The sequence below is a fragment of the Crotalus tigris genome, unplaced genomic scaffold (assembly GCF_016545835.1).
Source record: "Crotalus tigris isolate CLP2741 ecotype Arizona unplaced genomic scaffold, ASM1654583v1 scf7180000018750.1061991, whole genome shotgun sequence".
NCBI classification, from domain to species: Eukaryota; Metazoa; Chordata; class Lepidosauria; order Squamata; family Viperidae; genus Crotalus; species Crotalus tigris.
This window is the reverse complement of record NW_024097182.1, coordinates 165,356-178,635: the sequence shown is the minus strand read 5'-3', so window position 1 is coordinate 178,635 and position 13,280 is coordinate 165,356. Positions and strand designations below refer to the sequence as shown.

Sequence of the window (13,280 nt, the reverse complement as noted above, 5' to 3'; positions counted from 1 at the left end):
ATTTTTTTTGTTTTACATACAATGGGAAGTGCAGTTCCAAATTCATTTCCACTACTGAGGCTTTGGACAACAAACATGGCATCTGATTAAAGCCTAACTATTTTAAAGCATTGTAGGCACCTGATATAGTCTGTGCCCCAGGAAACTCCACGTACCTTTTTGGAATTAAATCCAAGTCCCCACACAGCCATAATATTTAGTCCACTATTCACTTTTTACTCTGATCTCCATCTTCCCCCCATCTTCCGTATCTGGGCATACAAAAAGCTGGAGGATCTTGGATCCACCAGTAGTTACTGAAATGCAGTTCCATGCCATTCCCTATATTGATTAAGGTTGCTGAGGGTTGCAGTTGTACAACTTTGTGAAAATCACAAGCTGCCCATATAATGCAAACTCCATTAGATGCAGACATTTCTTATTCAAACGGACTACTGGAGCTTAGCTAAACTCTAAATCCTGTACTGTAAAAGAAAATATCTGAATGGGATAGAGGTGGAAATATAGTCTATTGATCCTTCAACAGAATGACAATTCAGCTGTAAAATAGAGGGGTAAAAAAAATACCTGCATAGATTTAAGGATAATTAGATGATTTTTTAGGACTTTTGCTTGTAGTATTCTCCTCAAACTTCTAGATACTTCCCAGAAAAAAAATTAAGTTTCCTAGATAAAGAACCAACTATAACAATGACGTAACTTTTTTTCTATCAGAGATAGCTTTTTAACTTTTTCTAGGGAATCTTGGGTATTATGGAAAATGAGATTATAAAAGCAGATGACAAGAGCTGACCAGAGCAACATTCTGTGCTGCTAATTTAAGACTGCTGGTCACTATTTTGTTGTGTTCTCTCACATCAAAAACTATGTGTGTAACTCTCATTGTTCTATTAACTTTCCTGATGTGTGCATGTGGGTGAGAGAAAGAGAGACAGAGGAATATAATTCCCCAAAGGGTTGCTAAATTATTGCTGAAAAATTCAAGAGGTCTCCTAACTGGCTTAATTATCTGAATGATTTGTCCTGAAAGGACAAAATAGTTGCCCAGTTCTTATGTCAGTTATAGGGTGTGGAGTCTACCAGATGAACTGCCAAAACTCTTCAAGAGGGCCCAACTCTTTACAATACAGTCACTTCAATTCTATAGTCTCAGTAGCTCAGGAAGACATCTGATTCTTGGACAGCAAAATATATGCTTTGGGCAATCTGTTCTAAACACTCACATTTCTATCTTTGGAAGAACAATAATCTATCTGCCCGTTTCAAGGACATGAAAGATATTTGCCCTCAATTTTCTACATGGCATTACATGAAGCAGAACTCTCTTGTCTGATATTTTAAATCTAAAAGTCTGTACACTGTATCGGTCTGATCAGCACTGTTAGATGCATCAGTAGATTGGTGATGATTGATGAACCTCCCGTAATCTAGCTAGCTGAACAACATTTTCTTTAGCAAGCATTAATTTTCTTCCCAATCTCTGTAGAAATAAGTGCCAGGTTTTCTTACATAAATTTTGTGCTGGTTACAGGAGCCAAATTTCCATCAGGTACAAACATAGATTACAAGCATCTGTTCCTGTGATTACAAATTTGATATAAAGCAGCTTTTTTCATTCTGTAAGCAAATCTTAGAGAGGCTGCAGAATGCCAGAACTTTGCTTTTTTATCTGGTACAGCTGTTGTATGTCACTTTTATAAAGAAATGAGATGTTAAAGTCATCAAATATTTTATACTGAAGTTTAAATTTCAGCAGCTTAAATGAAACAGGTTTGAGGCTATTTAATATTGCTTGCTATAACTCAAGCATCACAGATTCTTGGGCTAAATTTGCACAATATACTTAACTTGGTTGTTAAATTAACCACTTGTTGGGGTTGGCATGATATACAAAATAATATAATAACCAAAGGGACTGGCTTTGCACTTCATTCTAAGCCCCCCAAAATAACCAATATTAAATCTGTAGCGTTGTGCTAATAACACCCACTACGTCTCAATCAAATCAAATCAAATGTGTTTGATGAACAGTCAACTTCTGTGTTTAAAAATAATGTACAAGACCACAATATTTGGTGTGTAGGGAATATCTTTCTATCTTTTAAAATACTGAAATATTTCAATTTTTCAGACCCAGTTAAGTAGCAGCATATGGTAAATATGAACTGATCTCAGAAAGTTAAGCAGGATCAAACTTGGTGAGTGCAGAGAACATGAGATAATAATAGGGCTGTAGGTTTGACTAGGAAGTGGTACATACAGGACGAAAGCAGTGGAAAACCAAACTTTTCATGTGGCCAAAAACACTACATGGGTATATGTGCTGGTTTTAACAGGCTTTGTTTAACTGGCTTTGCAGGATTCATTGCCATGCCATGCCTCTAGCCATCAAACAGTTGATCACCACACCAGGTGTTTTGGTTTTGCTGTTCTCTCAACCAGCTCACAAATTTCCAGAAAAATCTAACAATGTTATAAATTGGTACAATTCAAAGAAGACCTTTTTAGTAATTTTTAGATTTCCTTGACTGTTTGGCTGCAAAGCACATTAATGTCAGACTTCAGCCAGACTGACAGTTGAACTCATTCAAGGTATCTGATAAGATATATGTCCTGCAGGTATTAGAAAAAATGTTTAATAGCTACCGCAAACTCTACAACTCAGGTACAATCTCCGGGTTCAAATTCCATGTTATATTGGACTGAGAGCAGTAGTGGATGACAATTGGGATTATTATTATGGATTTCAATTTAATGGTTTACATTATATTTAATATTTCATTAGTGTAATTTTGATTGGTTATGCTAAATTCAAAGTAGTACATACCATACATTTTTTTGTGTTGAAAGAAAAGAAACTTGTATTGCATTTAGACTTTTCAAGCTTGCATTAAATAGATTGCTCTAGAGGTGAAGAGTTCTGTTACCCCATGGATTGCTCAGTATATGTCTGAATAGGCATGTTCAAGCAGAATGGACATGCTCTGGGTCTCTTTATGAAGCAGTACCATACAATGGAATCCAGGAGATGTGTCTTCTCTGTTTCCCTGCTTTTGTCCTGTATTTACTGCTTCCTAGTCAAACCTACAACCCTAGAATTATCCCATGTTCTCCCATCTGTGTTCTAACCAAGTTTGATCCTGCTTAACTTTCTGAGATCAGTCCATATATACCATGTCCTGCTACTTAAATGGGTCTGAAGATTGAAATATTTCAATATTTTAAAAGACAGAAGGATCTTTTTTCTGGAACAAAATCCAGATGGCCTTTACTTTGATAGCCTTCTGTAAATTCTTAAAGATTTGGCTGTTTCCCCAAACCATGATATTCAGTAATGTATGATGGTTTATATGTTGGATGGGGATAGGGATTTCACATCAGACTTCAGCAATACATTATTGCACTATTGATGATGGTTGTTTATTTTATTTATTATGTTCATGTTCTTTTAACTTTGTCACCTGCTTAGAGTCATGTGCTGATGTATGTGGTCATATAAGTCTTTTAAATAAATAGAAACTAAATAGGATCCATTCCTTCAATGTTCTGGAGATCACTGAAATTATTTTCTGTACTTTGACCATGACCAATTTCAACAAATATTTTATCCCAACATAAAACTATAACTCCAGTCTAGTATTAAGGCACCAGGCTAGAGGGATCATGAATTCTAATTCCACCTTAGGCACAAAATGGATGGATGGCTCTGAAGAGTTGCTACTTCTCGACCCCCTGGAAAAAGGCAACAGCAAACCATTTTCAAAACTCTTGTCAAGAAAGCTGCAAAGACTAATCCAAGACTGACTTGAAGGCATACAGACAAAAACCTCAAGTTGTGCATAGATAGAGAGCCAGTTTGGTCTAGGTTAAGAAACTGTGAAACTGTGAGTTCTAGTTCAACCTTAGGCATGAAAACTGCCTGGATGACTTTGGGTCAGACATTCTCTCTCAGCTCTAAGAATCAGGCAATAACTTTTGTTAAGAAAACTGCATAGACTTCTTCAGACAGTTGCCAAGAGGCACACTCAATCATATAGACAGGCACAGACAAACATATGGTCCAAATATCTATACACCATTAAAACTGTTGTTCCCATTACCTTTAACTGGGTGAGATGGTCAACGTAGGGCAACAATTTTTTGAACCAAGATATCGCAAATGGACTAACTTACAGAATGCATCCAAATGTAGGATCCATGACTCCCATGGAATTGAAATTTGATAAATTTTATAAAGCATACCGTAAAAGCAGTTTATTACATTATACAAAATATCATAAAACATTTCCTGTGCTGCTATACAGTTCACTTGGGTTATTTTCAAGGCAGATCCATCTCTAAATGTATTCCAACTTTTCTAGTGAAAGCAGCACATTAGAAGTTCTGTCATTGTTGAAGGTATTGAGCAATCTAGTAAGGAAGTATCTCTGAAAGGTTGAGCCAATGGGACATACCCTATATCAGTGATGGCGAACCTTTTAGAGACCGAGTGCCCAAAAACTGACCCCGCTCCAGCCCCTGGCCCACCCCCACTCTGCCCCCAGCCCGCCTGCCCGCAGGGCCACTCACCGCCTCCAGGGCCCGCTGCAGATCACCAGCAACACCATGGTAGTCACGCCCTCTGCCCGTGCCCTGCAGTATCAACTGTGCGTGATGGGGCGTGAGGGCAGAGTCTTGTCTACACTGCCTGGCTGCCATGTCCTTGGCTGCACTGCATGGCTGCATGGGCCATGCAATGCATGGGCCACGCATGGGCCACACTTGGGGGCGACTCTCCTCCAGGGGGGCTGTTGGTGAGGAGGGGGTCATAGGGGAGGCAAGACTGGGGCAACAGCACGTATGCCCACAGAGAAGGATTCGAGTGGTTTGCCACCACTCCCCTATATTGAAGTGAGAGCTGAATTCAAACACCTTTTTAGATTTCTTCACCTGTTTTCTAGGCAGAGAAATCAGATGATTTTTCTGCCTTTTTCCTGGAAGAGATATTCTCTCCGTTCCATATCAAAGCAGGTCTATCCCCTGACTACCAATAGTCACATTGCTACAAAAATAGCAATACCACTTAGACTTACATACCGCTTCATAGTGCTTTACCGCTCTCTCTGAGCAGTTTACAGAGTCAGCCTATTGCCTCCAGCAATCTGGGTCTTCATTTTACCGACCTTGTAATGATGGAAGGCTGAGTCAACCTTGAGCCGGTCAGGATCGAACTCCAGGCTGTGGGCAGAGTTAGCCTACAATACTGCATTCCAACCATTGTGCCACCTATGATGCCATCCTTAGCTATAACTGCAAGGTGAGGAATAAAACTGAGTGTGGATTGCTGGAGCAATTATATTAAATAATGAAAAACATGTTCCTTCCTCTTGGTCAGTTTTTTATTAAGGGCAAGGACACCATGCTCCAGCCACAACAATTAATCTGAAATTCTCTTTCACTCAACTGAATTAGAACTAGCAGAAGAAAAAAATAATAACAATTAAGGAAACATTTCTTTGCCAAGCGCTAATCCCAACAATACATGCCATCATTTTTCTCTCTCTTTCTAACAAATAAGCCTTTTTATGGAGTCCTTGAGGCAACTGAACAACATTACTTTAGCACTGCAGAGAAGTGCCCTGCTTCCCCTCTCCCCCAAACGCCAGTCAAGAAGGATAAGACAAGAGAAGAAATCCTTCACAGGCTAATTTTTTTTATCTTGCTTAAAGTCAAATCAAGCTTGTCTGATAGATTTTTTTTTCCTGGTGCCTTGCTGAAGCTTCTAACACCTCAATTACTAAATGACTTTTAAATGTTTCTGAGCTCTTTATTTAAATAAGTGTTTTAGTTAAACTGTTTGGAGTCAGGAGTATTACTTATTCATAGCTGTTGGCATGAATGCTATTTAGTTGCAGATGTTTGCTCCATTAATGAGTTTGCAGGAACATTTTCTCCACAGCAAACCAAAGGGAGTGATGGAAAGGAGACTAACATAACCAGCAGTGGGGCAACCTTTGAAAGGAAGGCTCTGAGAACAGGTGGGCCATAAGGTGCAGTTGAGACATGCATTAGTCAAATGAAGGGAAGCTAGAATTTCTCTTCTGCTCAAGCTAACCTCAATTGCATTCTCCACAACAGGATTGAGAAAGTAAATTTTACTCTATTAAGGTGCAGAAAATGGGAATGGAATGGGTTAATGTTGCTTTCTTTGGAGCCTCCTAAACCTCACATCAGTCTGAATTTGTAAGTAGCCGCCACTGCTAGAACTAAGCTGTCCCCTTAGACTACCAAAATGTTGGGTAATAATTCTCTGTTGAAATCTAGTTTGCAAATTCTCAAAAGTACTTCTTCCGCGTTGTAATATTGTGCTCAGGGTGTTTAAGGATTTCTTTTGAATTTCTCATGAAGTTACAGTGCAGGTTGCAGTGCACTTTGTGCCTAAGGTGGAACTAGGTTATTTCTTAGTGGAAGAGATGGAGGATGCCAGTGTTGGGGTTGATTTGGTTTAAGCATCCTTCCCAATTTACTAGTCTGCAAAAAAGAAAAAGAAAACCTAGTAGCAAGAGGTCTTTTTGAAACAAAGATTCGGTTCAAATCCCCATTCATCAGAGGAGAAGGAGGAAGAGGAGGAAGAATAATAGATAATAGATAGATTTAAACGAAGCATTAAATTGTGTAGCTCTAGATTTAGCAGCATTTGAAATGGCTGCTTCCTGGGTTTTATTTTAATTACCATTCCTTTCTTCTTCATTTTTGTGATGTCTTGGGATTTTATGAGCCCCTCTGAATTTCCACCAGAAAGGTAGAGCATGTTTTAAATGAATCAGGAGTTATTGTCTATCGCTGCTTTACATTAACAATCCCATGTACGTCTGTGAGGATGTATTCAGTGGGGCATACTGCCCGCTAAACATGAATAGGCAAAGAAAGGTATAGATGAATGGTTTTGTATCTCTAATAGCTGCTCATTATTGTGCTAAATGGCCACTGGTTCTTCATCACAGAGAGGCTTTCTCCAGAGTATGTAACAAAACATCACTTCATAGAATGAAAGCAATGTCTCTGGCCTTTAAGGTAAATAAACATTGAAACCACTATATACTTGTGCAGGTTTATTCAGTGCCTGAAACTCCTGAAGACAACTGTTGGTGTTCATGTGTTTTTGGTTTGATAAGACCAGCTCAGAACGAGCGCATTCCTGGATTCCATGTTCTATAATATTTTTATAATCAAATACAAATGATTTTGTGTGCATAAACAATGAATGGACACTTAGGGAGGAACTGCACTTCAGACGTAATAGAAAACCTAAATCTTGGAAAATGGGGACCATTGAATGCTAGTACTTGATAGCCCTGGTCTTTGCTGAACAATAAGTCCCATTGAATCCAGCAGGGCTTTTGTTATTAAGTAATACTGGAAGTGGAGGAAGAGACACACAACATGGAAAATGATTTATTGTGAGCCCCAAAGAAACAAACAAACGTGTTCTGAAGATGCTTGGCCAAGCTATTTCAGGTGGGCCACAGATCAGAAAAAAAGAAAACCTGCCTTTTATTTATTTATTTATTTATTTATGAGACTTATATACTGCTTTAAGTGCAAGCACTCTCTAAGCGGTGTACACCAGTAAGCAATGTATATATATATATATATATATATATATATATATATATATATATATATATATATATATATATATTTACATTGCCCCCAACAATCTGGGTCCTCATTTTACCTACCTCGGAAGGATGGAAGGCTGAGTCAACCTTGAGCCGGTGAGATTTGAACCGCTGACCTGCTGAACACAGTCAGTTAAAGTGGCCTGCAGTACTGCACTCTAACTGCTGCGCCACCTCGGCTCAATCTCGCCTTGTTGGGTTGAGCTGTGTTTCACCTAAAGCAAAATCTGGAGGGATTCCAAGGTGATTTGATAGGGCAAGAAGGACACAGTCTATCTTCCTTCCTCCTTTGTACAGCCTGGATGATACCAGCCCATCCTTCTTACCTTCAACTCTATCATTGCTAATGTTTCAGCATACTCAGCTCTGTTTTTTCCAAGACCTTCTCTTTACGCCCTCTCTCTCTCTCTCTCTCTCTCTCTCTCTCTCTCTCTGTCACTTATGACTTTTTTTTACAGCAGTCATTAAGTGAACCAATAGTTCTCTATTGACGCAGTTTTGCTGAAAAGTGGAAGTAAATGCTGGTTTTGGCACAACTGTCATAAAATATGGTCATGTGACTGCTGGGGGTGAATCTGGGATGTCAATACTCCTGAAATATGTCTGGAAGAACTTCAGATGGTCACTGAACAACTTATCATAAGTTGAGGATTACATGTATTTTTAAAATAGGCTTTGAATTAAAAAAAAAAAACAGGGCACAGATCCAATTCCATACTTCCTGTAAACTGGTAACAAGCTATGTAAGTTCCTCCAATGTTGTTGAATTCTTGTTAACATCAGACCATTCAAACAGATCAATGGTAGAATAATAGGAGTCACAATCTGAGATTTCCATGTTATCCATCCCTGGAATAAGGGATGTTTCAGGAGCCTTATTCCCAGCAGTTGATACTGAGTTTTTCTAACATACTATTATTTGTTTCATTATTTTATGTTAGGGTTGTCTTCCTTTATAGTGCCTAGATTTCCTGAACATGAGAGGGAGAATAAAAAATCTAATAAAATAAAACATAAAATTCTTTCTCCGAATCACAGATTTCCTGCCTATGAAAAGAATGCAGCAGCTCTCTTGGGTCCTAGCCCTGATTCAGTCAAGGCAGTTTTGACATCAACTGCTCTGCCAGCTTTATTCTCAGTCTGCCAAGAGGGCTTGTGTCATAATGGAGGAAGTTGCCACCAAATTAATCTTCCTGATGGTGTGGCCTCATTTCGGTGCGATTGCGCTCTTCATTTCACTGGGCGTTTCTGTGAAAAAGGTAAATGTTTCTCTTTTGGCACCCATTTTGGTTCACCTATTTTTCAGATTAATTCCTAAGATGTAGGTCTTTATATATTATTATTTGTATTAATACACAAATACAAACACACAAAATACTCAGGTCAAAACTGTCTATATCATACTGCAAATACACATGTTGTCCCTTCTACTTCTAAAACTGAAAGCATCTGTAACAGAGAGCAAAGTGTAGAATATTATGTAAACATCATTATAGGAGTTTATAAGATTTTTAAAAGATTTTGGATTATATAATTTTTAATAGAGCTTGGTTCATTATTCTTATGCATGTCTGACACAACTGCCTCTGGCTTACTTTGTTTACTAAATCTTATTCTATGACAGAATTTGTACATGAATGCAGAGGAAAATTGTGTGTGTCCGCATGAAAAGAAAGCATGTTAATTTGTTATTTTGGAAGATTCTGTCTCCTTTTTGAATCTCGTTAAGAAGTATACATGGAGTAAATGTGTCTGATTATACAATTTTAACCTAAGTATTTGCCTTATAGCCATATACTATATATTGTTGAGTTGAAAAAAAAAAGTGGTATACAGCAAACAGTACAGGTTGTCCTCGACTCACAACCACAATTGAGCCCAAAATTTCTGTTCTTAAATGAAACATTTGTTAAGTGAGTTTTGCTCCATTTTACGATCTCTCTTGCCACAGGTGTTAAGTGAATCACCACAGTTGATAAGTTAGTAAGACAGTTGTTAAGTGAATCCAGCTTCCCCACTGACTTTGTTTGGCAGAAGGTCACAAAAGGAGACCACATGATCTTGGGACACAGCAATGGCCATGAGTCAGTTGCCAATCATCTGAATTTTGATCACATGATCATGAGGATGCTACAAAGGTCGTAAGTGTGAAAAACGGTCGTAAGTCACTTTTTTCAGTGCCGTTGTAACTTTGAACTGTCATTAAATGAATTGTTGTAAATCGAGGACTACTTGTATTTTCTGAGAAGTTAGAAAGTAGTTTGGGGAACATATTTTGATTCTAATGATTTTATTATCTTGGGATTAACAGGCTTCCTATCTCTGTTTAGGAACTAACAAAAAATATTGATTGATTGATTGATTGATTGATTGATTTCCTGCCTTTATTATGATGATGATAAAGAAATCAAGGTGGCTATCATATCTACTATTACTTCCTCCTTCTATTATCCCCACAACACAACAACCCTGTGATGTGAGTTGGGCTGATTGAGAGTGACTGGCCTGAAGTCACCCAGCCACCTTTCATGCGTAAGAGGGGATATTTCAAATAACAAGGCTGAAGCTGTGGGAAGACTTCTCTTTCCCTACTTTCTTTTGCAAAATTGATGAATTTTCCCAATGCTACTCCACTACTAATGATTATCTTATTCCCCATAACCCAGTTGCAAATTAAATAGGTGGGCAATGGAGAAAAATAGACAAGGTTTCCATTGGTTTCATTAGCACCTTATTGCTTGAAACTTGCTAGCCAGAGAGATGGAGGCAGAGATGGATGATTGATAGATGACAGATGAGACAGAGAAAGGGAAAGGGAGGAGGGAGGGAGAGAGAGAGAGAGAGAGAGAGAGAGAGAGAGAGAGAGAGAGAGATAACTGATATGATATGATTAAGATTAGAAGTTTCTATATCAGGAAACTATTTCCATCATAACTAAGGAGATGTTTATGGAAAGCCCACAAGCGGAACTTATGTGCAGTAGCTTTCTCCCCTTCTGTTTCTCCAATAACTTTCCTTCATTCACTTCTTCAGGATGAAAAATAATTTGCTTAATAAATTATTTCTAAGAAGACAAGAATATTGCCATGAGTAGTGTGTGGGACAGTCTTGCACCTTAGTTATGAGGGGGGGGCAAGGTTCCATACTTTACTGTGCAATAATGTTTTCTGTGACTTTGAACCTTCCTGGTTGCTCCTATTTCCACTAAAGCCCAAGACAAGAGATTGTAAGAAAACTCCCTTTACTGGTTTTTCAGTATCACTGTTTCTGTCATAGATGAGGGGGAACCTACTCTTGAGAAATTATTGGAGAATCTCGCCTTCTCAAGAGAATTTCAGAGCATTTTTCTATACAATTCTATTATCCACAATCCTGATTTGTGTCCAATTCCAATACAGAATGCCACATTCAGACTCTGTACGTTCACTTCAACTTCACGTTGCCCCATTTGTAGGCTCAAGATCAATGTAGACTCCACAAAGGAGTACAATTTGAACAAAGAAGCTCCTATTATAAGTACTTTGCTTATGTATACAGTAGAAGCAGTTTTATCTTTTTGATCCTTGTTCCTTGTCTTACAGGAGAAGGAAATGCTATATCTTTCAATAATTTGGGGATGATTAAGATGGGGAGGTAAGAAATCCACTAATGATTTAAAGCAAGGAAATTATTCCTGAATAAATAACAAAACCTTCCATTCATGTATCAGTAAATCCTTGCTATTATGTAAACAGTTGCATGGTTAAACATGCCTTTTCCAATGATATTAAGTAATATTACTTAAGTTTTCTGTCTACACTGAGTTATCATGAGGAAGCAGAATTTAATAACTTTGGAACTTAAAACAAATGATATTCCCAGTTATGTCTTGGGAAGATGCAAACCTTCTAAACTAAATCTGTCAATATCTATTGTTTTCTGTATATTCCGTTGTAACTATTTTATCCACTTACTTCTCCTAAACTTCATTTCTTCGATATGTTTGGTGCTTCAATTAAATGACTATGAGCAGCAAAAGTACATTCCCGTTATTGATGCTGGATAATATCCATTACAATTATTGAGAATTGCTAGTGTGTAGCAAAATGAAAGAGTATCCATATTATAATTAAACTCTAATACCCTTTTAATAGACTTTCTATTGTATGAAATAAGGACATGGCAACCAGAGCCAAAAATGCACTTGCCAGATTGTCAATATATCTGAAACTATTAGAAACCAAGCTGGCAGAGTGGACTGAAAGTAGGTCATTATACTGTATGTGAATCCAATAAATGACTGAGCTAGAAATGATTGGTCCTAGTTAATGAGGCCTCAGCTTTCAGAAAATATTAATTTTTAAAATCCCTTTCCTATGTTTGTGATAGATTAAATAGCATTTGTGTATTTCAAATTACAGTTGGTGAAGAGCTGATCTGTGAGATTGCATTTTACACAACTGTGTAACAAGTATACAGATATTATACATATTCATATTAGTAAAGTTGGAAGGGACCTTGGAGGTCATCTAGTCCAACCCCCTGCTCGGGCAGGAAACCCTACACCATTTCGGACAAGTGGCTGTCCAGTCAGGAACGTGTGCCAGAGAATAGAAAGGGCACTCGAGACTTGGTCATAACAAGTGGTGGGATTCAGATATGTGAACAACCAGTTCTCTGTGTGGATGCCGCTTCCGGAAGTCCATTCTGGGCCTGGGCAACAAGAAATTAGCTACCGGTTCTGCCGAACTGGTGCGAACTGGCTGAATCCCACCATTGATTGTAGTTTAGTTTAAACTATGGTTAAAAAAAACAGTGACCTTAGCAGAACACGCGAGTCAGGTCATATTGTGATTATTATCTTTAAGTGGACAGCTTCTCACACCACAATCATTCAAATAGATCTGATTTTACATACTTCTTGTGGCTTAAGTATCTTCATAGGGACCAACTGACCTTTGTAACTTGTTAGCCTCAACCAGCCAGTAAGATTGTGGAGCGTCTTCTCTAAATACTTCAGAAAAATTTGGGGGGGAAAAAAGGTCCAGATTGTTAACCATTTCAGATATTTATAAAAGATGAAACAGTTTAGGAATTATGTGAAAAATCTAATTATGATTTCTGTAATTGGGCAAACTCAAAATGAACTCCCAGAATATCTTATTAGTTAGGGAATATAAGAATTATCTCCAACCTGTTGGGCACCAAGTTGGAAAAACAAAAAGCTGGCTGCAATATAGCAGTGTTCATTTTTCTCTGGCTTCCTTTTAGAAAGTAAAACATGATTTCATTTCAAATATACTTTTGAGAGTGTAGGAAATATAGAGTTCCTTTTATTTTTCTCCTTTCAAAAAGGCCATCTTGGTGTTTTTCAACTTATCAGAAAACCTATCATTGCTAATCAGGAATGGACATTTGGGATGTATATATAAAATATTTCTAGTTTAACAATGGAAATTGGAAAACACAACTCACTTAATAACCTCCTTCTGCTCATCAGAGTTAAATGATTTGGAAATAAATACTATCCTTGGCTTTCTGTTTATTGTTTTACATGCTGTAACAGCTTGTCTGGTCCCTAAAGAGAAAATGTCTTTGGTCTAAAGTGTAATACTGATATTCATTTGCATGCATGAGTCC

General features: G+C 37.8%; 1 protein-coding gene across 1 annotated transcript in view; it reads left to right on the top strand.

Moving 5' to 3' along the window:
- Positions 1-12,108, top strand: part of LOC120313635 (protein eyes shut homolog) — a 304,352-nt gene extending 292,244 nt beyond the window's left edge. The window contains exons 12-14 of the mRNA XM_039355733.1: positions 8,700-8,920; positions 11,243-11,294; positions 12,030-12,108. Of these exons, the coding sequence (XP_039211667.1) occupies positions 8,700-8,920; positions 11,243-11,294; positions 12,030-12,108 (352 nt within the window). The remainder of the gene's footprint in view (positions 1-8,699; positions 8,921-11,242; positions 11,295-12,029) is intronic.
- Positions 12,109-13,280: the final 1,172 nt, after the last annotated feature.